Source organism: Sceloporus undulatus, chromosome 1, assembly GCF_019175285.1.
Source record: "Sceloporus undulatus isolate JIND9_A2432 ecotype Alabama chromosome 1, SceUnd_v1.1, whole genome shotgun sequence".
NCBI classification, from domain to species: Eukaryota; Metazoa; Chordata; class Lepidosauria; order Squamata; family Phrynosomatidae; genus Sceloporus; species Sceloporus undulatus.
Genome location: NC_056522.1, coordinates 153,339,020 through 153,366,928, shown reverse-complemented (window position 1 = coordinate 153,366,928; position 27,909 = coordinate 153,339,020). Strand labels below are relative to the sequence as shown.

Genomic DNA, 27,909 nt, shown 5'->3' with positions numbered 1-27,909 from the left:
GGTCTCCCCTCCCACACCCTCCACTCCCCAACTTGAAAACTGAGGGTGCTACATAACATTACACCCTGTTTTGGACCTCTGGTTGTTTCTCTGATAGGTCTGAGTATGACGTCACGATATGAAATCAGCTTCCAACTGTGGAAGAGTCATTTTCAGACTCAGGTTCAGATATAATACTACATGTGGAGTGTGTGTGCTTATAATTTCCCATTTACAGTTGGCCCTACACATCCATGGATTCTGCATGCACAGATTCACCTTTCACCATTTGGAATTATTTTTAAAAAAATAAAAAAGCAAATCCTGGTTTTCCCATTCTGTGTAAAGGAGACCACTTTACTGTGCCATTGTATATAATGGGACTTGAGCATCCATGGATTTTGATATCCATATGGGCTCTTGGAACCAAACTCCATAGGATATCAAGGGCCCACTATATTTGTACCTATTCCTATTGGTGGAAGGAGCCATGTAGAACTGGTTGGGCAGTGAGAGTGAGAAGCCAAGTCACTCTGGCATTCTGTTCCTGTTTTGTGTGGACACAGCCAGCCTGTTTCCTTATACAGAATGACAGTTGGGAAACAGTTGGAATACACATAATTTATGCTTAATCGTTGAGTATTGAACATTTCCTAGGGATAACCACATAACAACTAATTCCTTGTGATTCCATTGCTTAGTATAGTGTAAATTTATCTTTAAAGAGATTTCTTGTTTTTTACTTATACTGTTTATTCTCTAACAACCTATTTTACATTCCTTACAGAGAAGCAGTAAACAGAGTGCAGTGCAAGCCTGGCCATTTGCTAGCATGTGAAAATGGTAGTGAAGGTAGTAGAACAGAATAGCCCAGTTCAGTTTTGTATATGCATTTTTAATACCAAAAATGTAGTTCTGTTTTTTAGAAGCCTTGTTAATATTCTTTATACATTCTAAGACTTTATATAGCTCTTCCCTATTTTGAATTGAGGGTACTTGGATGCCTACATATATACAGATAACCACCTTTATTTTTTTTCTTGGTTTGATATGTTTCCTTGTATATAATTTATAGGCTTAATCTACTGTGATTGTGCATACAGATCTGTGAGAGAAAACTCATACATAGCCCAATTAAATCTTCTGTCCTTGGCTTGAACATACAACATGCCAAGAATACAGCAGAGCACCTAAAACAGTTATTTTAAAATAGTGAGCACATATATCTTGTAGAGAAATCCAACTGCTTTCTGAGACTTCATAAGGGAATTGCCATTGCTCAGAGCATAAATAGCCTATGCTTTGTGGTTAGGGAGGTACAGATGGGGCTTCTGAGCCTTTTTATATGAAATGAGTAAGGGTCTCTTACTTAATTTTTTGCCCTTTATTACTTTCATATATTCTACTATTCTTGGTTAACCTCTGTAGAAGAACAAAGTTGTTTTGCTAGAAAATCCCAGATGGATTCCATTACTTCATCTTTAGAGTTCCTGATGAGGAAAGTGAAGAGCTTTACTCAACTTCAAAACAAAACAAAACAAAATACATTGTCTTCAACATTAGGATAACTGAATAAATGTTAGGCTGATAAGTGCTTTTATATTAACATAATTGTCTTCTTAAAAAAGGTGATAAATGTGAAGTTGGGAGAGTACTTGCCAAAATCTGTAGGTCTGCTGACAGTGGCAAGCTCTTGAGATCTAGTGGTCAGTATCAAAATATGGAATTCAAAGTGATGCCCATAAACTGTAGCAGTTCTGCAAGTACATATTGGCAGTATATGCCTGCCTCCACATTTTTCCACCAAAGTAGCTTATCTACAAGTAGAGTTCTGTAGTTCATCTAGAAGCATTGTTTGTGTGGCATCCTATTCCTTGGCTAGGAATGGAAATATCTTGCATATATTTCTTTGCTAGGAAAGGGCAGGGGATGAGGAGATCCCTGGACTGTGCTGACACATGAATGAGCAGATAGATGAAAGAAACAGAAGATGCGCTCTTTTGTTTGGTCACTGGGGTACAGTTCTGTTTATCCCTGGACAAGTGGCTGACTGGCAATCTGTACCTGAACCAAAGTTTAAGAATAAAAAGAATATATTTGGAATAGAGTTGGTTCTTAATTTCTAGAAAAACGAATGACAATGCTATCTGTTCGGTTGTAACCTGTTCTTTGGATAGAAAGTAAAAGTATTGATCCCATAATAAAGACGTTTACTAGAGCATATTTTCTGTATTGATTAGGCTATCAAGTGCTTGCGCCCACTGCCTATTATGATCAGACTGGTGCTTTGGTGGTAGGTCCTGGGGCCAGAACTGGACTTGGAGCACCTGTCAGGTTGGTGGCTTCAGCACCTGTTATCATCAGTTCTGCAGCTGCACAAGCAGGTAGGTAACTCTTCCACAGTGCTGTTGCATTTCATTGAAGAAAATGAGTTGTTTTGGTAATAGTTCTATTCTCATTTTGTTGCCTAAGAAGGTTTACTAAGAACAGTTTACTATTCAGAAAGCTGTGACTCAGTGGTAGAACTTTCTCTATTACTATTTGCTAGGAGCTCCCCACATATGTACAAGAAAATGTATGGATTGTTCTCTAAGGAGTTGAATTTCTTCCATTTCTGACTCATCTTACCAATAAAAGGTGATTCATCATCTTCTGGTTTTTACTTCCAAGGTCTTGCACCTCCAAGGTACCTCTGCTTGGAAACACTTTTGTGAACCAGCTGTGAGAACTATCTGAACTGTGGTATCTTGCAGTCATCCTTATGAATGCACTGTGTTTAAATCATACAAATAATTTTAAGCATAGATAATAATAATAATAATAATAATAATAATAATAATAATAATAATAATAAATATTTATTTATAGCCCGCCCAATCACAAGGAGTCCAGGCAGGTTGCAGCAATAAAAATATATACAGAATACAATTAAAATTCAAAATAAGCCTCTTTCCAATCCCCCACGCTCCCTCCAGGCTGGAAGATGGCAGTTGTTGCCATGGAGGGAGGGCTCAGTCTCTTTAGGGCAGTCCTGATGTCATTGGGCCTGCCTCCTCCCTCCCTTCAGGATGGAAGATGGCAGTTATTGCCATGGAGGGAGGATATAAATATAGGTATGTCCAGCTGGTTGTACATGGGCGTTTCACTACATAGCATTGAGCCATGAGCTAATTATTAGGAAGAAGGAGGCATGCAACATATGAGGGTTGTGCTAATCCTATAGATAAGTAAGTACTGAACATAAATCTAAATCTACCAGTAAAATGTGTTATGGCATAGGATACCATGGAGTGACAGCCTTCACAGTGTACCTAGGCACTGAAAGGGAAGACAAAGAGAAGGACCAATAACAGGTGGAAAGTGATACAACCTTTCCCTGGTCTTAGAGCAGTGGCTCTCAAACTTTGGCTGTCCAGATATTTGGATTTACCAGAAATCCTACTTAGGGTCAGGGTTTCTGGGATTTGGGAGTCCACGACATCTAGCAGATGAGATGTTGAAAAATGATGTGCTAGAAGGCTTATGGAAAGTCAGTGCCTTGGTTCTTTTGTGGCACTAAATTTTTGTAAATGCAGTATGACTCTTGCTGCTGCTGATTTCCAAACAGTGAGATCTCTCCTGCCAACTTGGGAAGGGTTTCTTATATGTAAGGTATACCTTCCGTTCAAATATGCAAATATATGTTAACATCTTTTATCTGCTTAAAATTTTATGTACAAGTTACTTTTTTCTGTTTTGGATTTTCCTGTACACCAGAGATGGGCACATTGTTGTTTTTGCACCAACAGCCAGTGTTAAGAGATTACGGGAATTGCAGTCTAGAAGTGTTAATATGTTTTATACTCTGATTGTTACTGATAATTGGGAAAAACAACAACAGTGTATGTTTTACAGCTGCAGCAGCTTCAGCTGGAGGAACAGCAAGCAATATCACAGGAGCCACAAATGGGCTTTTTCGGCCCCTTGGTGCCCAGCCACAACAGCAGCAGCAGCAAGCAAACAACAATCTACAATCGAATTCATTTTATGGCAACAATACTTTGACCAATAACTCCCAAAGCAGTTCACTCTTTTCACATGGTCCTGGTCAACCAGGAAACACATCTCTTGGTTTTGGAAGCAGCAGCTCCTTAGGAGCTGCTATTGGGTCAGCTCTTGGTGGATTTGGCTCATCTGGTAAGTTATTTCTTTGGTAAAAACAACAGTGAAGAGGTTATATGTGTTGCTGTGGTTTAGGGGGAAATGTTTTTCTCCCTTTGCATTCTTAAAAAAGGATGTGTTTGGAGTTGAAAGAAAGACAGTTGAATATACTAGATCTTGCAGGTAAGGAACAGTGTTGAGTGTATTAGTGATAATAGCCAGGTGACTTAAATTTGCAGGCCTTTATAATAGCTTGGTCTTATGATGAACTGGACTTGTTAGGTTTCTGTCCCTTAAGTATAACTAGGGCTGTTTTTGTCTGATTAGCGGCCAGTAGATAACCTTCCCTCTGCTAATTCTAGCATCATCAGCTATCAGGATCACTGTTGCTAGAGGCAAGAATGTAGGTTTCCTTTCTCAGGATTATGAATGCATGCTCAGGAATGTTTTGTGGAGTGACATGAGCATTATTTCCTCTACCATCAAGAGTACTTGTAGTAAGAGAGGGTGACGTTGGAAGCAAAGGCCCTCCATTTTGCTCTTTGGACTCATTGCTTCTGTGCAGAGACAAGGAGGATTTTCTTTTCCCATTGCCTCAGAATGCAGCCTGTGGTCTTTCATACATCTTGCAGTATCTTGACATTTTTTTTTAATTGCTTCAGTTCAGAAGAGCTTAACCATTGTCATGTTTCTTTATTTTAATTGTGTAGTTATCTTTATTGCTTTATTCACCATGTAATAAATATATAAACAGCCCTTCTAGAATTCGTTAGCTTCTTAGATTGTGATGATTTTTTTGTTGAAAAAAATTGTGAATTTATGTCAAGGCACATAAGAGCAGTTGCTAACATTGCATAGGTGAAGGCATGATTGAAGCCCACACAATTCAGTGCATTTTACAAAAGAATAGATGTGAGCTTGCACACCTTGACCTTGGAAAATGTCCCATGTGAAACAATTTTTTAAAGTGTTTTAGACAGTGTGTTAGATTGCTTCACTTCAACTGTTAGAACTATTCCCTAATAGCCTCATAGAATCTTTATTTTAGCTGGCACATCTCTGTGTAGAATGAGTTTAGAGACACAGTGTAATGTAAGAAATGTATCTGACATTCAAGTCTTAAAATGTTTTCATTTAAAAATCATTAATATCAAAAACTGAGAATCATATTCCTGTCATTTTTTGCTTAGGGAGAAGAGTATCCTTAAAACACACTTTTTATGGTAGGCTTCTGAAGATTTTTTTTCCTTTCTCCAGTAGTTTAGTATAAAGCAGATGTCTGTTTATAAAAAGAACATGATATGTAGTCCTGCATTTCTTGCGCCCTATTTAACTGCAGCCTTACACCATTTCAATTAATTTTGTTTCAACAAACCCTGGCTTGATTATAAATGTAAGTCTAGTCAGGATTAGACGTACATTCGTACAAATGTACTTGTACTTGCTAAGACTCTAATTATATTTTTAAAAAGAAGAAGATTCTGTAGCAATCTTCTGCCATTACTTGTTTTCCTAGCTATTTATTCTGTTTGAAGAATGGTACAATAGATAAAGTTTAAAAATCCTGGTTTTAATACTGTGAATTCTTTTTAAATCTAAGTGTTAGTTGAATTATTCCTACTAGCATGACCATACATTTTAATTTACATTTCTTTCCTGCCATTCAGGAAAGTCAAAGTGTAAAGTCTAAATTGGGTATCTCAGGTGTGCTGGATTGCCATCTCCATTACCCCCAGCCAGCATGTTCTTTGACAATGCTGTCTACAGGTGCTAGGAACTGTAATCCAGCATATCTAGTAGAGCCCAGTTGGGAAAGGTGTTTTAGGTTCACAACAAACCACAGAATTAGGTAAGATTGAAAAGAATGATTTGTTTAAGATCACCCACTGAGCTTATTAGCTGACTTGGGATTTGAAATTGGGTTACCCACATTCAGACACATGCATATCCATTAATTACTGCACCATGTATCTTAAAATAGTAATACTCACACACATATAATGGGACTCACTGCGACATCTAGATCTCTTAAAAAGCTTTTGCTGCAATAGACTAGCTTGACTAAAGTGTGCTAAAATTGGCTTCTAAATTAAAAGGAAAATAATGCCAATAATATATTTATACATCTGGAGGAGAAGCCCGCCCAGACATGAGAAGTGCTTCTTTGTTCTTTTTGCCACAGTTAATATCACTTTGATCATTAAGAGAAAAAGATAAATTATTAATTTAACAAATAGGTATCTTTCCTGTTATGTGATGAAAATTTATAAAATTAGTTGTATTAAATTATCATGTAACATTAGGCAATCTATAAGTATGACATTAAACTAGTTCTAACTAAAGCTTCTAATCCATCCCTGTTTCTTGTTTAACCTTGTCCATGACATATACTCTAAATTTGCAGCCCAAATCATTTTAGGATTGGCCTTCAAAAAGCTATTGGATGTTTTGTTTCCTTCTCTTTATTTATTTATTTAAAAACCCAAGCAAGAATGTTTTAGTATGATCATTTTGTTTGGTTCTGGAAAGTGCAGAACCTGGGGTAATGTTTCATGGTAATTGTGGAGTAGGGTGAAATCAATTGTATTTAAAGCCTCTCACAAACAATCCTATAGCATGTTTAAACCACTGAGATGGAAATGGGGTGGGTGTGGGATTCCCTCTCAAAAATAGTAGTACAGCTGGGAGGAATGAGGAGAATCGTTTGCAGAAATTATTTGAACTTGATGTTCAGTCTCATTGGTTCATATTAACACAAGTATGACATGCCTGACTATTGGTCTCAAAGCCTGACTCCAGAGTTATCAAATATTATTAAAATGTTGCTAAGTCTTGAGTGTATCAAGACTTGGAGATTGCTTAATTTTTTTCCTTATTTGAGGAATGATTGTATTCATTTTGTGATTTATTAAATCATGTTGATTATCACAGTAATTGTCTTTAGAATAATTTGATTGTTATTATTATTGTGATCTCATCTGTTATTGCCCAGCTGTAGGTTGGGGCTAGGTTTTCTTTGGTTGACACTGTATGTAATAGGGTCTTTTTATTTCTTCTTCAGTTGGCAGTTCTGCAAGTAGTAGTGCCACAAGGAGAGAGTCTCTATCTACTAGTTCTGACTTGTACAAAAGATCTAGTAGCAGCCTAGCACCCATAGGGCAGCCATTTTACAATAGTCTGGGATTTTCCTCCTCTCCAAGCCCAATAGGCATGCCTCTGCCAAGCCAAACTCCAGGACATTCACTTACGCCACCGCCATCACTTTCATCACATGGATCCTCATCCAGTTTGCATTTAGGTAAAAAAAACAAAGCCCTTTTTGTTTGTATATGTATGTGTGTATATGTATTTTTATATGTATATAAATATTTTATGTTGGGTTAAAGATGTCAATTTGCATCTTCAGTGAAACATTGTTGTATAGTGGGCCTAGTCCCTGTATGTTGATCAGTGCAGTCAATCTTTGCTGATGTGGCCATTGCAGGTAATCCTGTGGGAATAACAACTTTTCCCATACTACCCTTCAGATTTATCACTAAAAATAAAGCCTGATATTTAGGAAAAACTATGATTGGGTTGTTGTTGCTGTGTTGTTGTTGTTGGTGTTGTTGTATGACAGGCAAAGATATATTTTCCTGTATTTGTGTTTAACATATGTCTGCTGTTATGGAGTCAGCTTTAGGCTAATGTTTGGTGCATGGTAATAATATAAGTTTAACATCTTTGTTAAAGAAAAGCTTAAAGCAAAATTTGCAGAACTTAATGCTGTATGAACCAGTAGGTTCATGAATTCACATTAAGTCTTTTAGGAACTCATCTTCAGAATGCATAAAATAACATAATACAGTACCTGTGAGGGAAGTATCAGTAACACTTAATGCATCTTCTCCGTTATTCCTGCTGCATCAGTAATACTTTCATACTTGAGCCAGTGAGAATCTATGCCAGCAATTGGTTTGTTTATATATATATATATATATATATATATATATATATATATATCTTAATTTCATTTTATAATTAAATACTTTGGAGGACATATTTTGAAATTTGTAACTACTTCTATACTTAGTGTCAATAAAGTATCTAGTAAGTTTGCATGCTTCACACTTTGAATCTATGTATTGAATATTTCACTAGAGAAGAGATCCAAAATTAGATAACACAAATATTTCAAAATGTCACATTCATTGGCTTGCCAATCGCCCAAATAATTCCTTTTGTTCCTTCCTAAAAATGTTATAAAACAGGTAGGATTTGGCCATATATTTATAGACCCTGTTTATATTGTGTGCCTGGTTTCATTTAAAAAGGGCAGTAAAAATAACACCTTATTAAATTTGTGTGTACTAATGTGCAAAGTTTACTTACAAAAAATTGTGTCTGGAGGCTCCTATTGTTAGTAATCAAATGTTACTAATAATGACATTTATTTCTCCCAAAGTCAAATGACAGGTTTCATTATTTATTTATTTATTTTTAGCTTGGCTCCATTTTTCAAAATTAGAGTTTCATAGTTTCTAGATGAAGGTGCCATTTAATTCATATTATGCATCCAGATTTGCTTTAATTAATTGCAGTGATTAGCCAATATTAAATAAAGTTTTGAGGAGGTTATAAGTGCCGGAATATAAAGATTATGAGGTGTAAAGCCCTATTTGGATGTTTATCAGGGAGAATTGTTACTCAGGAAAAGTTTGAGATTCTCTTGCTCTCTTTGTAACAAGGACAATCAGATTGTGCTGAGTTTGAGTGTAGTATATATCATATGTCTTCAACTGTCCCAAGAAACATTGGAAGTTTTCTTTTGCGGTACAAATAAGAATGCATCTTTCATCTTAACACAGTGGCTGACATTCAAAGAATTAGGCACATGCAGTTGAGGTTTTCCAGCCCTCTTTTCCCAATACAAGCCTTGGGGTGCCCACAGAAATGTTGTTGCTAAAGATAGGGATTTTTTCCTCTACCTGTGTGGCATTTATTATAATTCAACAAGATTCAGCAGAACATCCTTCCGTAGGTGTATGAGAGCTGAAGTCCAAAACATCTGGAGGGCCAGAGTTTGGAAATCACTGGTGTATGCATTTTCCACATGTGCACAGAGGTTTCTGGTGTGTAGTGAGGAGGAACGCTTTACATTTCTCGCATTTGTGGTGATGGCCAGCCGGATCAATATCTTGAGTGGGTCCGGTGGCATAATTCACTACATTATGTGTTATGAATATGTTAACATTCCCTAACCCTTTTAAAAAGAAAGTTAGATAGGTTCCCCCTGCCCCATATTTCCCCTCCAGAACCTGACAATAATTCCATCCTCCACCTCTGTCCAAGAAATACTTTAGTCTTTCTTTACACCAAAATCCAAACTATGAAAAGCTACTAAAGCTTCAGAAAGTATCTTGAGATCATTCTGCAGTACTAATGTGCCCTAATGCTGTACCTCCTTCAAGTGCTCTTCTCCCAAGTCTTAACCTCAATGTTTCCAGGAGGCTTCACTGATCCCTATTAGCCTTTTTGGAGAACCCATTTGTGACCAGTGCAGCTTTGATATTCATGTAAAAACTGGGACTCAGTGAAGTCTGGTTTTTCATTCTGTCGATTATGGGGTAACAGTGTTTGGTGGATTTTACCATCAATAAATGTAACAATTCCAACTAAGGTGTTACATTGTAACAAAGAACATGTTATTTCTATGGTTTGGAACAGATATTTTTTGTTCTCTGAAATGAGAGCAAAGCCTAATTTATAACATGCATAAAGTATGTGAATTTACTATTGCTTAGTTTACATAGTTTGTGTCACATGGTTTATTCTGCTTCTAACAAGTCACAGAAGGTGCAAAAGAGGTCTATAAAGCACCAGTATTCTGGATGCTGAACATCTGAACTCATTGGGTCCTTTGGTTTCTGATGTCTAATCATGCATTGACTAAAACAATGCTGAGTATACCTTCGCAGCCATATGGACTTAAACTTTAAAACTGAATTGTAAGAGGTCTAAAAATGAACTGACTTATCTTGAAGTTGACATCGGCAACCTGTACACATGCATAGATGGTTATGCTTGATTAGAATGGTTTATTTCACATTTTAAAAATAATATAATTAATCTCAGAGAGTGTCTGGTTTCCAAATGATGTAACTATCTCCTAATATAATTTTTAAGTGATTAATAAATTATTCCCTATAAGACAACATATTAGAGAGACTACAAAGTCAGAAAGATACTTATTGTGATTATAGATATTTTTAGAATATTTTATTTAGCATCTGACATTTACCTGCTAGACTGTTTATTGGAAAATAGTTAAGTTTTTAATAATGGTTCATAGGTCTGATTTGCACTGCAGAAATAATGCAGTTAGATAGCACTCTAACTGCCATGGCTTCATCCTGTGGAATCCTGGGGTTTGTAGTTTGTTGTGGCCCCAGAGATCTCTGACAGAGAAGGCTAAATATCTCACAAAACTACATATCCCAGAATTCGTAGCATTGAGCCATGGCAGTTAAAGTAGTGTCAAATTGCATTATTTGCAGATGCAGCCATGGAGTGAATTGTAACTTAATTATTTTTACATTTGAATTTTAAAACATTTTTGAACTGTTCATTATACATGAGTCTATCAGTCAGGATGAAGTTTTTTCTCTCTAAAGTTTCTACTGCACACAGTGTTCAAAAGTAGTTATTTGAATAAATTAGGAAGACATCTTCCCTGTGAAATGCAGTAATCCTGGTATCCCAATGGGCAGAGTTCCTTTCATTTAGTAGCTTCTATAGTCTATACTGAATCCAGTTTTCCCCTAGCAAGAGCAACCCCCCCCCCCCCCCCCGTGGACTTCTACATTTGCCTGGTGGGAAGAAATGGAAGAAGTGATTTTCTCCAATTCTTCCTGTGCAGCTCTTCGCATTTGCCTCTCCCTCCTCCCAAAACAGATCAGAGACAGATGTGTGCATGGACTCTTAATCTTGGAGAAACTATTGGCTGTTGCTATTCTATATAAAATTTTACTAATCTTGGAAAATATTTCTAGCCCCCATCAAAATTAGGTTTCATTTTACAAACATAATTTCAAAAATTATGTATTAGAGCTGCAGTCTGTTACATTATTTTTTAAACTGTTGCCACGTGGAAAAAGAATACTAGAAAGAATGCCTCATCTGTGCTAGTATCGCACAAAAAAGCCATATCTGTTTTTTCCTTCTTGTTTCTTCCCTATTGTAGAGAGCATATGAAGACAGAAGCTATTGCTTATTACCTTTCCCAGCTTTTGCATTTGCTTCCTACTAGTATGCCTTACCTACTCCCATGTTCACTTTGATAGATACCCTGTTGTCACCTCTATTAAGATTGTGCATGCCATCATGTTGTCATGGCCTTCCCTTTCATAAAGTTGAATAAATCTCTTTCATAGGAATCATGCCCCTGATACAAGTGATAAATCAATTTCTTGGGGAAGTGGAGGTAAACATTTGGGCTATTTCTTTTATGTCACACTTTATAAAAGGATTGGAACAGGATATTCTGTAGCAGTGAAATCAAGATTGTCCATTCATTGTCTATGAATACCTGCCAAATACTAAAAGAAAAATTGTTTCCAGGGACGATTTTCCAAATAAAATTAGTTTCCCTCAAGAATCACATACTGGGTGCAGATCTGGTTACACATAATTCATGTGTAATAAATTAATTGAAACGGATGGGAAATGTAATTACTTGGCCTCATAGGCTCTTTTTTAAAAACAAGATGTGTGCAAAGTATTCCAGATTATTATGCCTTGATTGTGTGCACTAATTACACTGTGAAGTCACTGGAATCCAAATTCTAACAATGACCATTCAAGCTGAAAATTAGATTTCTTGTGTACTGGTCACTAATTTCATGTGCTGGAAATAAAGAATATGATAAATAGTGGCTTCTAATTATTAAGCACATTTTGCTGCCACCTTGTGGTCTTCAGAATGTTATTCCATTCAATCTAGTATCTACATTCCCAGATCGTTTTCCAATGTCTGTATTAATATTACTGCAGAATGTTCCCCAATTTTCAGGCTTATCTCCAGAACAAAAGTTGGGCATGCTCTTTCAGAAAAGTGGGCAGAAGAAATCTTCACAATGTTATCTGATACACCAAGCTACTTCTCTCTTCTGTGCCTTCCTTTCCAATGGATATTGAGGAAATACAGAGTTACTGTGTTGTTGTTGTTTTTTAACTATGTCACATGTGCATTATCTGTCATGGACTTTTAAAACAATCTATAAAATAGTGCCTGGAGTGTTTGAGTGGTTTGAAAGTTGAGTTTTTCCTAAAAGAATATAGGTTCCTATCCCCTTCCAGCTGCAGTGTCAAGGCCTTCCAAATGGTTGGTCTATTGAGTTGAGTGACCCAGTGCAATTGTGTGGAATGTGGTGCACAGGGTAGAGATTCAACAGAAATTTGAAGCTACTTATGTGCAAACAGAAGCACTTTTGACCAATCAATAAGCCCTTTGGATGTCACCCTATCTCAAAACTGAAATTGCAGCTTCAGATTCTTAATGTTTATGGCAGCCATTGGCTATAAGCAGGAATGATTTTGTATATATTTATGCTGCCATGGGAATCACTATTAAGCTAATTCATTTTTATATTTATTTATTTATTTATTTGTGGTATTTATACCCTGCAATTATTTTAAAACTAAGAAGAATACATATCTTTTCCCTTCAGCAGACTATATTTCACAAGACAATAAATATTCCTTACTGATTCACCATGTACTAATGTCCCAAGTCCTAAGAACTTCAACTGGGTCATCACAATAACTTGGGATTTCAAGCTTGTAAAATTTGGAAGTATTGGTGTATAAAGTACAGTTGCCCCTCCATCTGCACGGACTCTGTTTGCACGACCCTCGCTTACTCACAAGGAGCAAACAGAGGGGATTAAAATGGGGTGCGAGCCCCCATTCAGGCCTATGGGGCTTGAATATGTACGAAATTACGTTTTCACGGGGAGGGGGGTCCGGAACAGGTCCTCCATGAAAATAGAGGGCTGACTGTACATGCATTAAGCTGATTTCCCTATATATTCTTTCATCAGAAGCATCTACAACTGTACAAAAATATTTCTTCTTCTTAGTGTTAGAGCCCTGTTGAATGGGGTTGCCCTGGAACCGAGGGCTGGGTCTGGTGTGCGTGTATGTTGAAAATCATAGAGTTGGAAGGGGCCTCTGTCCAGTCTGCTGCTTAGTGCCAGCTAAAGTGTCCCCAGTAAGTAGCTGTCCAGTCTCTTTTTGAATACGTCCAGAGAGGGTGACCCCACCATCTCTATGCAGTTGGTTCTATTACCAAACTGCTTTATTGTCAAGAGATTCCTTCTAATGTTCAATCAAAATCTACTCTCCTGTAACTTCAGACCATTAGTCTTAGTCCTACCTTTTGGGCAGTGGAGTACAACTCTGCTCCTTCCTTTCAGCCCTTGAGATACTTAAAAAGTGCAATCATGGCACCTCTCAGTCTTTTCTTCACCAAGCTGAACATAGCCACATCCTTCAACCTTTCCATATATGTTTTGTTCTATGTAAAGCGCACCTGCATCATACGTGGGCGCACTATACACAGCTTTCACTTTATCCTGAAAGCCACGTGATGAAGAGGAAATGGCAGACATGCCCATGGCGCACGCACTACCACTTGTGCATGAGCCTCATTAGTTTCAATGGGGATCAAGCACACGCAGAACTTGCTTTACGTGGTGGGGTCTGGAACAGATCCCCGCGTAAGGCAAGGGCGCACTGTACTTATCATTATTGCCCTTCTTGGAACCTATTCCAATTTGTTTAGATCCTTAACAGGAGGTGCCCAGACCTGGATGCAGTTCTCCAGATGAGGTCTGACCAGTGCAGAATATAGTGGGACTATAACTTTTCTTAATTTAGAAACTATGCTTCTAACTCTATAAGTAGAGCTCCCACTTGTGGAAATTCCCTCAACCCCATTTTCTGGGACACTTGCATTGCCTTTCTGCCCATACCAGCCCACAGGGCCCTATGATACCAGGGAAGACTTCTGGAGGGGACAGTCCTCCTCTTGTCATCTAGAGAGATAAACCTTTGGATCTGACCCAGTGTTGTTTTGGAAATAAATTTATCTTACTAATAAACAGTGATCTAAAACTAATCTATGTTAGAATTGTTTATATTTAATATTAGTTAATATAAATCCAAAAAACACTGCAGAAATAATCCAGTTTGAGACCGCTTTAAATGCCCTGGCCCAGTGCTAGGGAATCCTGGAAATTGTAGTTGGTTGTGTCACCAGAGCTCTCTGACAAAGAAGAATAAATTTCTCACAAAACTACAGTTCCTAGAATTCCCTAGCATTGAGTCACGGCAGTTAAAGCTGTCTCAAACTGGTTTATTTCTGCAGTGTGTTTTGGGCTGGAGACTACTTACTGAATTTTCTCCATGGAAAACCATGTCACTTTCACAGTTATATAAAAAGTGACACAATACTACAATTGAAGTTAACATGTAGCTTTGCATGCTTTTATGTTCTACACAGTAAGCTTTGAATTGGCCTGACATAGTACTTCACAGGGCTGATTGCAGCCTAATGAAATTGGTAGATATTTGTTGCAGGCCATTCCTCCATTATCTTTAAATCAATGTAGGTGCTTGCATCATATCCACCAAATTAGCATGTTTGGAGTGCTGACCTAATGAATGTGGTTTAGAATGTCATGTTTGGAAACCCTTCAGTTTCAGTTACATCCTTCAATATCAATTATTGCAATATGAGAAGAGATTATAACTTCCATGTTGATAGGTAGAAGGGAGACGGCAACATCCATGGTTATTAGAACAGTGATAAAAAAATCTAGAGGAGTTTTTGTTTGTTTGCGCAAAGTTTATAACAGATAACGAGAGTGGCCTGCTGAAGTATTACATTATTTCTTAGACCTAAGTATGGCCAAAGTAATGGGAGGTGTGAATCTATTTTTACATCCTGATAGTGTCCCATAATGTCACAGGAGCCGGAAAGAACAGTTGATGGCTGCTTAAATCATGTGATTAATCTGTTGTGCATAATCTAAAGTTAAGTTGCCTTTTGTTCAAAGGGCAGTAGTCTCCAGAAGTTGGTTGCAAGGTTCTTGTTTGATGTTGGACCTGTCTTGATAAGTTTTATGCTTCTGGACATCTGTTAGAAAGAGGAAAAAAGACTTGTTCCTTTCTTTCATCATTAACTAGTTGATTAGAAATTGAGAAAAATAAGGAAATGTGAAAAGATACTTATTATTCTAGTATTCCCAATTTCTAATATACATCAGAGCTAAATGTAATTTAACAATAATGTATTTAATACTACTTACTAACAGAGCTGCTTCATTCTAGGAGGACTGACCAATGGTAGTGGTCGCTATATCTCTGCTGCACCTGGAGCTGAAGCAAAGTATCGCAGTGCAGCAAGTACCTCCAGTCTCTTTAGCTCCAGCAGCCAGTTGTTTCCTCCCTCACGTCTCCGTTACAGTAGATCTGACATTATGCCTTCTGGACGTAGCAGGTTGCTGGAGGATTTCAGAAACAATCGTTTCCCTAATCTTCAGCTAAGAGACCTGGTTGGACACATAGTTGAGTTTTCCCGAGACCAGCATGGTTCTAGGTAAGCATATGTATCAGTGGGAGAATATTTACTGTATATACTCAACTATAAGTCGAAAAATTTATGCCCCAAAATGAACTCCAAAATCATGCGTAGACTTATGTATGGGGCAATGAGTTAATGCTAATAAATTTCTTGAAAGAAAAAGTGCCCACCTTTCTCTGTAGCCTTGTAATGGCTCCCTGTTTGAAACCCCGGCGCCTGCTCCCCGCTCTCCCTCTGTGTGTGTGTGTGTGTCTGTTTCCCTCTCAGCCTTCCCGCGCAGCCAGAGCTAACAAGCTGCTGCTGAGGAAAGGAACACACAGAAAGTATGCCCTGGCTTGTACCCCATTTTGCCTGGAAGTCCTGGGGGTGAAAAGCAGAGAGAGAGAAAGGTCTGTCCTCTATTTTTGCAAGCCCTGAACCTTGGGAATCCTAGGGTAAAAAGCAGAGAGAGAGAGAGAAAGGTCTGTCCTCTATTTTTGCAAGCCCTGAACCTTGGGTGTCCTGGGGTGAAAGGCAGAGAAAGAGAAAGGTCTGCCCTCTATTTTTGCAAGCTATGAGCCTTGGAGTCCTGGGGGTGAAAGGCAGAGAGAGAGAAAGGTCTGTCCTCCTTTTTGCAAGCTATGAGCCTTGGGAGTGACAAGCAAAGAGACAGTGGGGTCTGTCCTCCTTTTTGCATGCCATGAGTCTTGGAGATGCTTCTGGTAAGGAGAAGTGTGTGTGTGTGCGTGCGCCGAGGTTTGTTTCCCTTTTTCCATGCCGAGACTGATGCTTGGGAGAGGTTCAGAGAGGGAGATATAGAGAGGGAAGTGGTGCTTTGTTCCCCCCCCCCCCTTTTAGATCTTTTGTAACATCCTCCAGTGTTTGCCCCTCAACTTAGCCACAGGTGATATCAAAATCCATGATCTTGTATCCAAAAACTGCCCTCGACTTATACATGAGGTTGACTTATGCATGAGTATATATGGTACAATAATAAATGCTCCCTTTTATTGGGTCTCAGAGAAAACACAGTACATTTTAATCATTTTGATAGTGACAAGTCTCTTACATTAGTTTTATGCCACTGACACTGATGAGATTATATTAGTGCAGTAACCAGTAATGCATACCTTAAATTGCATTGCACATCTCTAGGGTAACTTCAAAGCCTGTCCTTTACTATTTAATTAACATTAATTAATTAAAAAATAAGAATGAATTTCAATATAGTCTTCAATTCTTACTTTAATGGTTGGCTAAAGTTTTCAGTACCTTTAAGAGTCTACACTTTTTGGGTTCATTTATTTATAGTGTCATATACATTTTGTACTTGCAGGTTTATACAGCAGAAACTAGAACGAGCTACTCCAGCTGAGCGTCAGATGGTATTTAGTGAGATTCTGCAAGCTGCCTATCAGCTGATGACAGATGTGTTTGGAAACTATGTAATACAGAAGTTCTTTGAGGTAAGTGTAAAGATGACTGTTGGAAAATTTTGATTTTATCCAAATAGAAGAGGATTCGGACAAACCCAGGTTTGTAAATCCTAAAGGCTGGAAACATTATTACCTCTCCCTCCCCCTTTTTTGGGGGCGGAGGGGTTATCTGTTTCAGTTATGTGATAGGATAAGCTTCCTTTGAGGTCACACCCCTAAATTATTCAAATAGAATTTCTAATAAATCCTAATAGTTGCACTTCATTTGAGATGCAAAACAAAGCACTTATTGTATATACTCAACTATAAGTCAACTTCATGTATAAATCGAAGTCACATTTTGAGGCCAAAATTATAGATGTTGCCATGACCCATGGATAGGTCAAGGGTAAAATGCAGAGGCTCATTCAGTGTATGTATGTATGTGTACATATGGCAAGAGAGACTCATTGAGGCTTTTTACTTCATCGTTTCAGCTTTCGTTTCACCCAGACGCACAGATAGGAGGGGGACTCTTAAACAAACAGCAATATCAATCAATCACTCAGGACTCTTTCTGCTTGGCGCAAGAGAGAAATAAACTGCTCCGCCAACTTCATGGTGAAATCTGAAAGAGCTGCTATCACATTATCATAGTGACCCATAAATAAACTGGAATTTGGGGGGCAGTTTTTGGGCATAAATTTTTAGACTTTATCTCTTCATTTCAGTGGAAGTTGAGTTCATGCCTACTTCTTTCACTGAAACTGTATTGTATTTAAATTTCCTAAACGGTGTGTGTGTGGCGGGGGTCCTTTGATTTTATACAGCCCTCTCTCTGGATTAATAATAATAATAATAATAATAATAATAATAATAATAATAATAATTTATTTGTATCCCACCTCCCCCACAGGATCGAGGTGGCTTACAGCAGTAATAAAATACATACAGTACAATATAAAAACAAATCTCATCATTTCCTCCCTCCTAAAACAGCATCATAATAATTCTTATATAACAATAATAAATAAAATATAATAAAATGAAATGAAATGAATAAAATACCATTTACATCATTAAGACAGACAGGGAGACAGGTGTCTTGGGGTATTCTATATGATAGTCTGTATCAGCAGGTGATCAAGTAGATTACTCAGGGAAGGTCTGTTGGAAAAGATCTGTCTTGGCAGCCTTTTTAAAGCTGTCAAGATTGGTAATGTTTTGGATCTCTTCTGACAGGCCATTCCATAATTTGGGAGCGGCCAAGGAAAAGGCCCTCTGGGTAACTGCAGCTAGTATGGTCTTTATTGGCTGTAGTAAATTTTCCCCAGAGGACCTAAGTGTGCGGGGTGGATTATATGGAAGCAGGCGATCCCACAAATAGGTTGGACCCAGGCCATGAAGGACTTTAAAGGTCATTACCAACACCTTGTACTGTGCCCTGAAACTAATAGGCAGCCAGTAGAGAGATTTTAAAATAGGTGTTATATGGTCACCTCTAGCTGTCCCGGTGACTACTCTTGCCAGCATGTTTCGAACTAATTGAAGTTTCCAGACTAGGCACAAGGGTAGCCCCATGTAAAGTGCATTGCAGAAGTCATGTCGTAAGGTTACCACCGCATGTACCACTATTTCCATGGTCCCCCTGTTCCAGGAAAGGATGCAGCCGGAGCTGATAAGCACTCTTGACCGTCGCATTTATCTGATTTGATATCTGAATCGATTAGTCCAGGAGCACTCCCAAGCTGTGAACACAGTCTTTTAAGGGGAGTGTGATATTGTCCAAAATATTCTCTCAATCTAGTTTTAAATATTTTAGCAAATTATAAATGGGTGTGGCTAACTAACATTATTAAACTATACTGAGTGAAATCCATATGGTGGTTCCTGCTGATGTACTGAGGGAAGTTCCTCTACATTTGTCCCTCTGTCCTCTAGGCACTTGGAATTAAAATAAAGGCTAGTATCCTTTTAGTGAGTTATGATAGTATGGGCCCAACTTATACTTTAATCACTCACGTTCTTTATAGTTATGGGAGTGGGAATTTTTTATTGACTATACAGCAATCAAAATTCCCCCCCCCCCACCCAAAAAAAACCACATTTTAGCATGTCCCAAACACATCCATTTCCATGTTCTTGGAGCATTAGAGAATCAGCATGGACACATACACCTACTTTGTAGCTGGTTATGATGCGACAGAAGTTCACGGGTCCTCTGGGGATTTTTAGGAGGAACTTGCAGATTATGTCCTTGCAGCTTGTCCAGGTGCAGGAAAGTAGCTGGCTGCATCTTTGCTGATCCTTACTGCTTTCCCAAGATCTTGGAAATGACCATGTTGAATGGCCTGCATAGCTTAAAGGCAGGTTTGCAGGGGTAGCACAGGAAGATGTAGCTGTGTACCAGATGTACATGTCCCAATGCAAGATCTCACCCAAAGTTATCTCAGGTATTTCTCCAAAAAACCGTAAAATCAGTTTGCTTAGAGACCAGAGCAGGAATGGGGGGGGGGGGGCAACAGGTGCTTCAGAAAGCATTAACGAAACCAAACTGTCCATTCTGCTCTGAAAACATTGCACATATAGCATGTAAGAGTTAACGTTTTTACTTGCTTTTCTGAGATCACTGCAGATTTTTAAAAAACCAGTAATGTTTAGACTACAACAAAAACTTGGTGACAAGGCCACTATAATGTTTTGGTAAGAAACAGTGTTTTATTGTGAAGTCGAAGGCTTTCATGGCCGGCATCCATAGTTTTTTGGGAGTTTTTCTATAAGAGTTTATTCCTGACGTCTCGCCAGCATCTGTGGCTGGTATCTTCAGAGAGGATTCTCTGAAGATGCCAGCCACAGATTCTGGTGAAACATCAGGAATAAACTCTCATAGAACATGGGTGCATAGCCTGAAAAAAAACCACAAAAAATTACAGTGTTTTATTGTTTTGTGCCAAATAAGTTCACTCAAGTGTGACCAAATTCATAAAAGTTAAACTAGTAAAATGCCCGAGGACCAAATTTATCTACATGAAACTCTATTTAGTATGTTTTTGTTGGGTTCTTTGATTCCAAGATTATATTTTGAGGTTATAAACTACACCCTCACAATAAGAATGATGAAAGAGAATCTAGGGTTCACAAAAAATGTTTTTGTACTAATAAGTGGCAAAATGAGCTAATAAAACCAAAATCTTCTACAGTGGTGCCTCGGGTTACGAAATTAATTCGTTCCGCCATTCCTTTCGTAACCCGAAAATTTCGTAACCCGAAACACTTTTCCGTTAGCACTGGAAAGCCTATAGCTGCACTTTGCAGCATTTGAATTTCGCGCCGAAATGAATTTCGTAACCCGAAAAATATTTCGTAACCCGAAACAGTTTTTGCCAATCCAACTTTTTTGTATCCCGGAAATTTCGTAACCCGATCATTTCGTATCCCGAGGCACCACTGTATTTTCATAAAGGACTTAAGAGGAACACTCTTGTGTCTTTCTTGTGAAGAACATGTGGAAGTGCTCTTGGCTTTGTTAATAGTGCTTTCACTTTTCTTGTAGTTTGGGAGTATTGACCAGAAGTTAGCACTTGCAACACGCATTCGTGGACATGTTCTCCCATTAGCTCTACAGATGTATGGTTGTCGTGTCATTCAGAAAGCATTAGAATCCATCTCACCTGACCAGCAGGTAATTGTAAGTTAGAACAATATTTTTGTATTTTACATTAAAACATAACTTTAAATGTTTTATTTCTTGTTTGTTGTAAAATATGTTTGTAATAAAATATGTTTGTAATAAAATAATTTATTGTAATACAGTAAAAGAAATCACATTTTTGGAAACATAAGTAATTTGGTGATCTCAAACTATTCCTTTGTAGAATGAAATGGTGAAGGAGCTAGATGGTCATGTCCTGAAATGTGTGAAGGATCAAAATGGAAACCATGTTGTACAAAAGTGTATTGAATGTGTCCAGCCACAGTCACTCCAGTTTATTATTGATGCTTTCAAAGGACAGGTACATAGTTTTTAATGTACTTTCTTTGACTGAATGATTGTGCCCCTAATTGGGGGTGGGGTGGGAGTTGGTATACTGTTACAAGTACATACTTGTGTAGTGCTGTAATTCTTTATTCACAGAGAGGTTCATTTAGACCTATGTTGAATATCTTTTCCTTCTTCATGCTCTGTGAACCACACATGGAGGCGCAGCCTGCACAAAGCCGAGATGGGAACTTTCTAGAGCTGAGTAGCTTTTGTCGAGAACCCTGCTCTCATTCTCACACTATTCATGATCAGTCCACCTCAGCTATTCTCCTACAGTTCCTTTTCTCCCCCATGTGAGCTGCAACCTAGGAACGTTCTCCCAGCATGTGACTGTTGACTAAGATCTGGGCTTTTCTCCATCATATAATTTTGTACATTTCATTATATCATTGCTGTTTCTTTCATTTTGTGTATAACCTGCTCTACATTTACAGCGCTTTATAAATAAAGGTTAATAATAATAATAATAATAATAATAATAATAATAATACAAGGGTTTTGCAAAACAAGGTCTTGACAGGTTTGAGGCTTTAGATTCAGTCATGGAAAACACATCTTCAATTTTCTGACAAAGTAGCAAATAATCTTTGCACACTTATTCCATTTCTATATTTAAAACTGTATCTCTATCCAAAGTTTTGGAATATCAGTCTTGTAAGGTAAACATCTGGGAACCTTCCACTCTTGCTGGCATACCTTCCTTATCTACAGCACCAACTGCATTGACTTCAGACACCACAGTAACAAATTCCTTTGGTACCACCAGCTTCAGTACTGACAGCCACTTCAGAACAGGTCATTCATGGCCAACAACCAACCAGGGATTAGTAATCTTCTTATCCCATCTGTTCTTCATTGATTACTGACTCTTCATAAAGGGATAAAAGATCATCTTAAATCCATTACATACACTCAGAAGGTGTTAGTGTGCTCTTATTATTGGAGGAAATTTCAAGATTTCTTGGATCGTCTCTGTATTCCTTCCTCTGAAGCCAATACTGGACATGTGCTGGAAAGGACCCTCCAGCTCAAATTTGAGCTGATTTCATTCAGGTCGTTACCATGTCTTCTGCTTTCCTGGCTGTTGTACCTCTCAAGGACGTTGCCAGACCTGGTCACAGCCCATGATCTTCATAATCTTCATAACTCACCATGATCTTCATAATTCACTGGAGGTCTTGGGCTAATACTACTTTTGGGATAGTTGTATTTCATTCAAATAGTATAACTTGAATGTATCATTGAAGTTTGACTTCTGTACCAGGTATTGATGTTTCTGGGTGTTTCCATCCATTCTGCACTGCTTGTACACCACTATTATCTTGTATGGGTAGAGGATATTATTATGTTCATGTTTCGATAGTTTGCATTTTACTTAATGTTCAGTAAACCTTGGACTTTTTGAAATCACACTGTTGCCTCCTACTTGTGTAGCTTGTTAGTCTGTCATTATTGTGAGTCACAGAGACCATGAAGAAGAAATACTGGTTACATACATGTAGCTGTAGTTCTTAGAATGGTCATCTCTGCACTCATACAACCCCTCCAATCCCCCTTCATCATGTCCTACCTGTGCTATGGATTGCTGTATCAGTGTCCATGGAACAGGCTGTTTCGGCTGGAAAGTCCGTATATAGGGCTGCTGCAGGTGGGCAGGACTATCGCTAAAACACTTATGTTTTAATACTCTAGAAGGTTCTGACGGATGCACTGCACAGAAGCATGATACCCCATTTGTATGAGTTCACAGATGACCACTGAAAGAACTACAGTTACAGAAGGATGACAGTTTCAATATACCCTTGAACATGATCAGTTTTGTCTAACACATACTCATAACATCAAACCTCCATCTTTCTGTTAATATAGTGGATGCTTTCACTGGCCAGGAAATGATATCAATTATGTGCAGGCTAGATTCAGTGTACAAATATTAATATAATGTTATGATTCATTATTTTTTATTTTCATGATGTCTTTTGTTGTCTTTGTATAGCCCTGAAGGTTTTAAAATATTTATAGGCCAAAACAAATCAGGCTTTTAAATTATTAAAAATCTTTTTTCACATTTAAAATTGATTTAACTTTTTAAATAAAGTTTATTTATTTTTCTTTCATACTCTGTATATTTTTAAGACAATTTTCACTATTAAAATATGAAGGGAAGTAATAAGTAAGGTTTCCTATCCTGTGTAAGATGGAATGATCATCCCTTCGCAATGTGTTTTGTGAATCCCAGATACAATTTAATTTCTTATCAGAGAGGAAATGCAGCAGCTGTGGCAGATGTTACAAAATACAATTAAAAAAAAACAAAATAAAGCAGAAAGCAGTGCACCTTCAGCATCTGTGTGCCCTTGAACGTTGTCTGCAATAGAAAAACTATTTAAAAGCGTGAAGAATAATTGGAATCCTTTTATTTAAGGTTTTTGTGCTTTCAACTCATCCCTATGGATGCAGAGTAATTCAGCGTATTCTGGAGCACTGCACTGCCGAACAGACTTTGCCCATTTTAGAAGAGCTTCATCAACACACAGAACAACTTGTACAGGTTGGTGAACACTGAAATATTGTGGTGGGTACCGGAATTGCTAAATAAATAATAAATAAATATTATTATTTAGTGGCAAATATTAGCTAGAGTACTTTAATATGAGGAACCTATTCTAGATAAAGATATTTTCTACATTTTATTTGTTAGAGCTTAGTATTCATATTGGTCATGATCATTTTGCCCATATAACTGAAACTTTACAGTTTTAGAGCATAGGTATATAGTAAATGTCTTTTTGATTTGGTGGATGGATATTTTTTTTAAAAAAAAAAAAAAACCTTAAATAATATGAATTTGCTTTAGATAAATCTGACTTGTTTTATTTTCAGGATCAGTATGGAAACTATGTCATCCAGCATGTGTTGGAACATGGTCGTCCTGAAGATAAGAGTAAAATAGTTACTGAAATCAGAGGAAAAGTTCTTACTCTAAGTCAACATAAGTTTGCCAGGTATGGCTAATAACAAATCTTTGATTGCACTGTGTGTGGATATTGAATTATTTTTTTCTCTGGGTGTGAATATTCCAAGTGTGTGTGCTAAAATATGAAGTTACATGCAATGTTATCTTTGTGGATATCTGCCTGCACAGTTCAATTGAGTCGCCCTCTCATTTTGTCTATTCTCTAGATCAGATTCAGGGTATAGGGAAGAAGGAATCACCTACCTCCCTATTCTGTTGATAGAAGTCTTCTGTTGGGGTGGTATTTTACATACTGAACACTGAATCATTTTGATGTAATGAAAATATCCAGATCTGAAAAGAAAAATACTTAATTTATGATGGCGGGAGAAATGTTTACATAGATTGTAGTATAGCGCTAAGATTTAAAAATCAGGCAAATACTCCCTCTGTCCAGCTAAATTAGACTATTGCAAATGAGAGCAAATTTCAGATGCATAGCCTGGCTGTACCTTCTTAACTGTATTTTAGGGTTAGCAGAGAGAAGAAAATAGAGAGAGAGAGAGATGATAGTGGCAGATTGGGTGGCACTGGCATCTGTATCAGTCACATGTGAAGGTGTATGTACAGAAAGGGATCTTATCTCCTGTTGTCTATTCCACCAAGTACTTTTATTGGTTGAACTTGAGTTCTCAAATGGGGGGATTCTTATGATGCCACTGTTTAGGGCCTCTTTCTTTTTTACTTTATTTTTTATTTCAACATAAAAACAGCATACTGTACATGTAAATGAAACATGTATACACATACATATACAATTATTTTCACAATGTTGTCATTTTCTTTGTCTTATTTCTGATTTCACTTCCTTTCATTCTTCTATACACAGTGCTCTTAATCTAATCCCTTGTCATCTCAATCCTTTCGTTTTGTCCATTCTCTCTTTTTTTTTTCTTTCCCAAATTTCTTCTTCTAACTTTTATCTCGTAATGGATCAATATTCTTGACTTTCCCACCGTTAATCTGTTCCAGTCCCCATTATTGTAATCCTTTTCCAATTTCCCTTTGTGATTTGGACTTCTATTTCACCCTTCCTTTGATAGTCTTTTTTGCTATCTCTTATGTTATTTATCTTTCAGTAAAAGCCTTTGTGGGCTCCCTGCCTCTCTTTTTAGAGTGTGTTAAAATCAAAACCCAGGCTACATCTGCACTGGGCTCAGTGCAGTGGAATTCTGGGAACTGTAGTTTATTGTGACACCAGAGCTCTGATAGAGAAGGCTAAATATCTCACACAACTACAATTCCTAGAATTCCATTGAGCCATGGCAAAGTGGTATCAAACTGGATCATTTCTGCAGTGCAGATGCAGCCTCAGTTACTGTAGCATCCATTCGTTGAAACACATGAATCTGCCATGATCGTGCATAATTTTAGATAACTCAATAAGAAAAGGTCTATTCTCACATTGTCTTTAGATGTGTGAGCTACTTTAGTACCATTCCAAACAGAGCAACTAAGTAACTCAGAAGCTTTGTGAGAGGAGTTGAAGATGATGTTCTTCCCAATAGCAGGTTTGCCTTTCCTAGAAACTGGAACAATATTAGAATGAAGAGAAGCTAAAGGATAAGGTCTTTATGCATGTCCCAGTGCTTCAGATATAATATTTTGTAATGAAGGAAGGAATCATTAGAGCAGATCCTGTATCACAAACATTTATTGTAAAAATGAACCTGTAGGAACTGAGATTAGCATGGTACTGTAATATTTTGCTGGCATATCATTTCAGCAATGCCTGTGTATTCAGTCTGAAGTTTACATTAGATTATATCTTTTAAAAATGCATTAATCTTTTCTTTTACTAATGAATATCTTTTCAGCAATGTGGTAGAAAAATGTGTAACTCATGCGTCTCGTGCTGAAAGAGCTTTACTTATTGATGAGGTGTGTTGCCAGAATGATGGTCCTCACAGTGCCTTATACACCATGATGAAGGACCAGTATGCAAATTATGTTGTTCAGAAGATGATTGACATGGCTGAACCTGCTCAACGCAAGATTATAATGCACAAGGTATTGGCCGCATTATCTGCTTCAATATTTCAAATAACATTCCCTTTAAATTAAAATAAATTACATATTCTCATTTTCCATCCTTTACATTCCTTTAATGACTCTTGATGCTAAAGTGTCTGATTGTCTTCCCACTCCCACATAACAACCTATTTTTAATTCCTCATTTTGTGTTTGTCAGCAGCATATTAAAAGTAAGGTACAAGTTAAACACAGCTTGGTTCCTTTAAATTTGTCTATGATGGCTTTTCTGATCTCACTGGAACTTGAGATTTACTGAAACCTGAAGCCTCTACTGGGGTGGGGTAGTGTCTACACTGGAAGTCTGATGGCTCTTAGGGAGTTTTCTGAAGCATTGTCAGGTGATTTGGTTGAAGCTTTGGTTTATCTCTAGAAAAGAGAAATGGCCAGGTTGGCGGACATCACTCCTTTCAAAACTCCTGAGAATCTTCTCCTATAGGGTGGAGCCAAGCAGTGCTCTAGATTTACTGAGTGTTGGCAGTAATGAAATGAATGGTACAGAGATATTGATGGTGGAAACTTTGAGCAGGTCCAAAAGTCTACAGTGGTGCTGCTGGTAGTGATGGTGACACTGAAGAAGTCATTCTTCTCTGCCACCATTGCATCTGAACAACTGTTGTCCAGCAGAGCCACCTCAATGTCTTCAGGGCCTTCTAGGCTCTGCCACAGAAGAAGAGAATGCAGACTACTTGACAGCTAGCAGACAAAAGCAATTGAGTTGGTTCTGGCTTGGATGCTGTAGTTGATACAGGTCCAGCAGATGTACTTTATCTGCTACTTGTCTGATATTTTCAGTTTGTGGAGCTTGAGAATGCAGACAAATCCCTTGGACATTGGCTGAATGAATAAGGGGAGTAATTACTGCCTTACTATAGCTAGGATTGTCTCAAAGAGGCTGTGGTGGGCAGGGAAAAAACCTCCCCTGAACCCCACTATCCTGGAAAATTGATAGCCAGTCTCCAATATCCCTTTCTTGAGCAAACTTCTAGTGTATTTTTTTAATTTTATTTATTACAAATAAAGTACACATACATAACATGTAACAGAGCAAACTTCTAGTGTATGTGGTAGCTTCCAGGCTCCAGAATCTGTGTCAGAGACTATCTAGATCCATTTCAGTTTAGCTGCAGGACTGATTATGGGAAGGAAATAGCTTTGTTCATCAGGAATTTCCTATTTGTCAGCCTAGCCATTGACCTATGGAATTCTTCAGGGTGCATTTCTTTTCTCTTATGCTACTTAACTTACACATGAAACTGTTGGGAAGGGTTAGCCAAAATGTGAATGTTATGTGTCACCAGTACTCTGACGGATACCCAACTCTCTTTTTTCATTTCCATCTAATTCCAAAGAAGCTGTTTCTGTACTAAATTAATGTCTTCTGATAGAAATGGAGTGGATGGGGGTGAGCAAATAGAAGCTTAATCCAGTCAAATTAGACATGTTCATTCAAAATGCTTATTGGGGAATAGGGGTTCAGCTAGAGCAGCTCACCCCTGAGCCTGGATTGCCAGGATTGCATTTGCACAGGTAAAACTAACATGCCAGCTACAGCTGCTCCTGGAGATATCAGATCACACAGGCATTGATTACATCCCATGCACTGTATATGAGGCTGCTTTTGGAAACTGTTCAGCAGCTTCAGTAGGTCCAAATGATGCAGCCACAGTGCTGCCCTGGG

The 27,909-nt window shown here is 37.8% G+C and overlaps 1 protein-coding gene across 16 annotated transcripts in view; it reads left to right on the top strand.

Annotated features, from left to right (window-relative positions):
- PUM2 (pumilio RNA binding family member 2) overlaps positions 1–27,909 on the top strand; it is a 70,800-nt gene that overhangs the window by 39,771 nt on the left and 3,120 nt on the right. For 5 of the 16 annotated variants that reach the window (XM_042450812.1, XM_042450756.1, XM_042450747.1 and 2 more), the window contains exons 11-21: positions 2,220–2,363; positions 3,874–4,155; positions 5,310–5,342; positions 7,181–7,417; positions 15,493–15,760; positions 17,061–17,190; positions 20,693–20,827; positions 21,015–21,152; positions 23,607–23,732; positions 24,065–24,186; positions 26,015–26,207. In XM_042450812.1, the coding sequence (XP_042306746.1) occupies positions 2,220–2,363; positions 3,874–4,155; positions 5,310–5,342; positions 7,181–7,417; positions 15,493–15,760; positions 17,061–17,190; positions 20,693–20,827; positions 21,015–21,152; positions 23,607–23,732; positions 24,065–24,186; positions 26,015–26,207 (1,808 nt within the window). The remainder of the gene's footprint in view (positions 1–2,219; positions 2,364–3,873; positions 4,156–5,309; positions 5,343–7,180; positions 7,418–15,492; positions 15,761–17,060; positions 17,191–20,692; positions 20,828–21,014; positions 21,153–23,606; positions 23,733–24,064; positions 24,187–26,014; positions 26,208–27,909) is intronic. The other 11 variants (XM_042450857.1, XM_042450795.1, XM_042450785.1 and 8 more) reach the window with 5 other exon arrangements.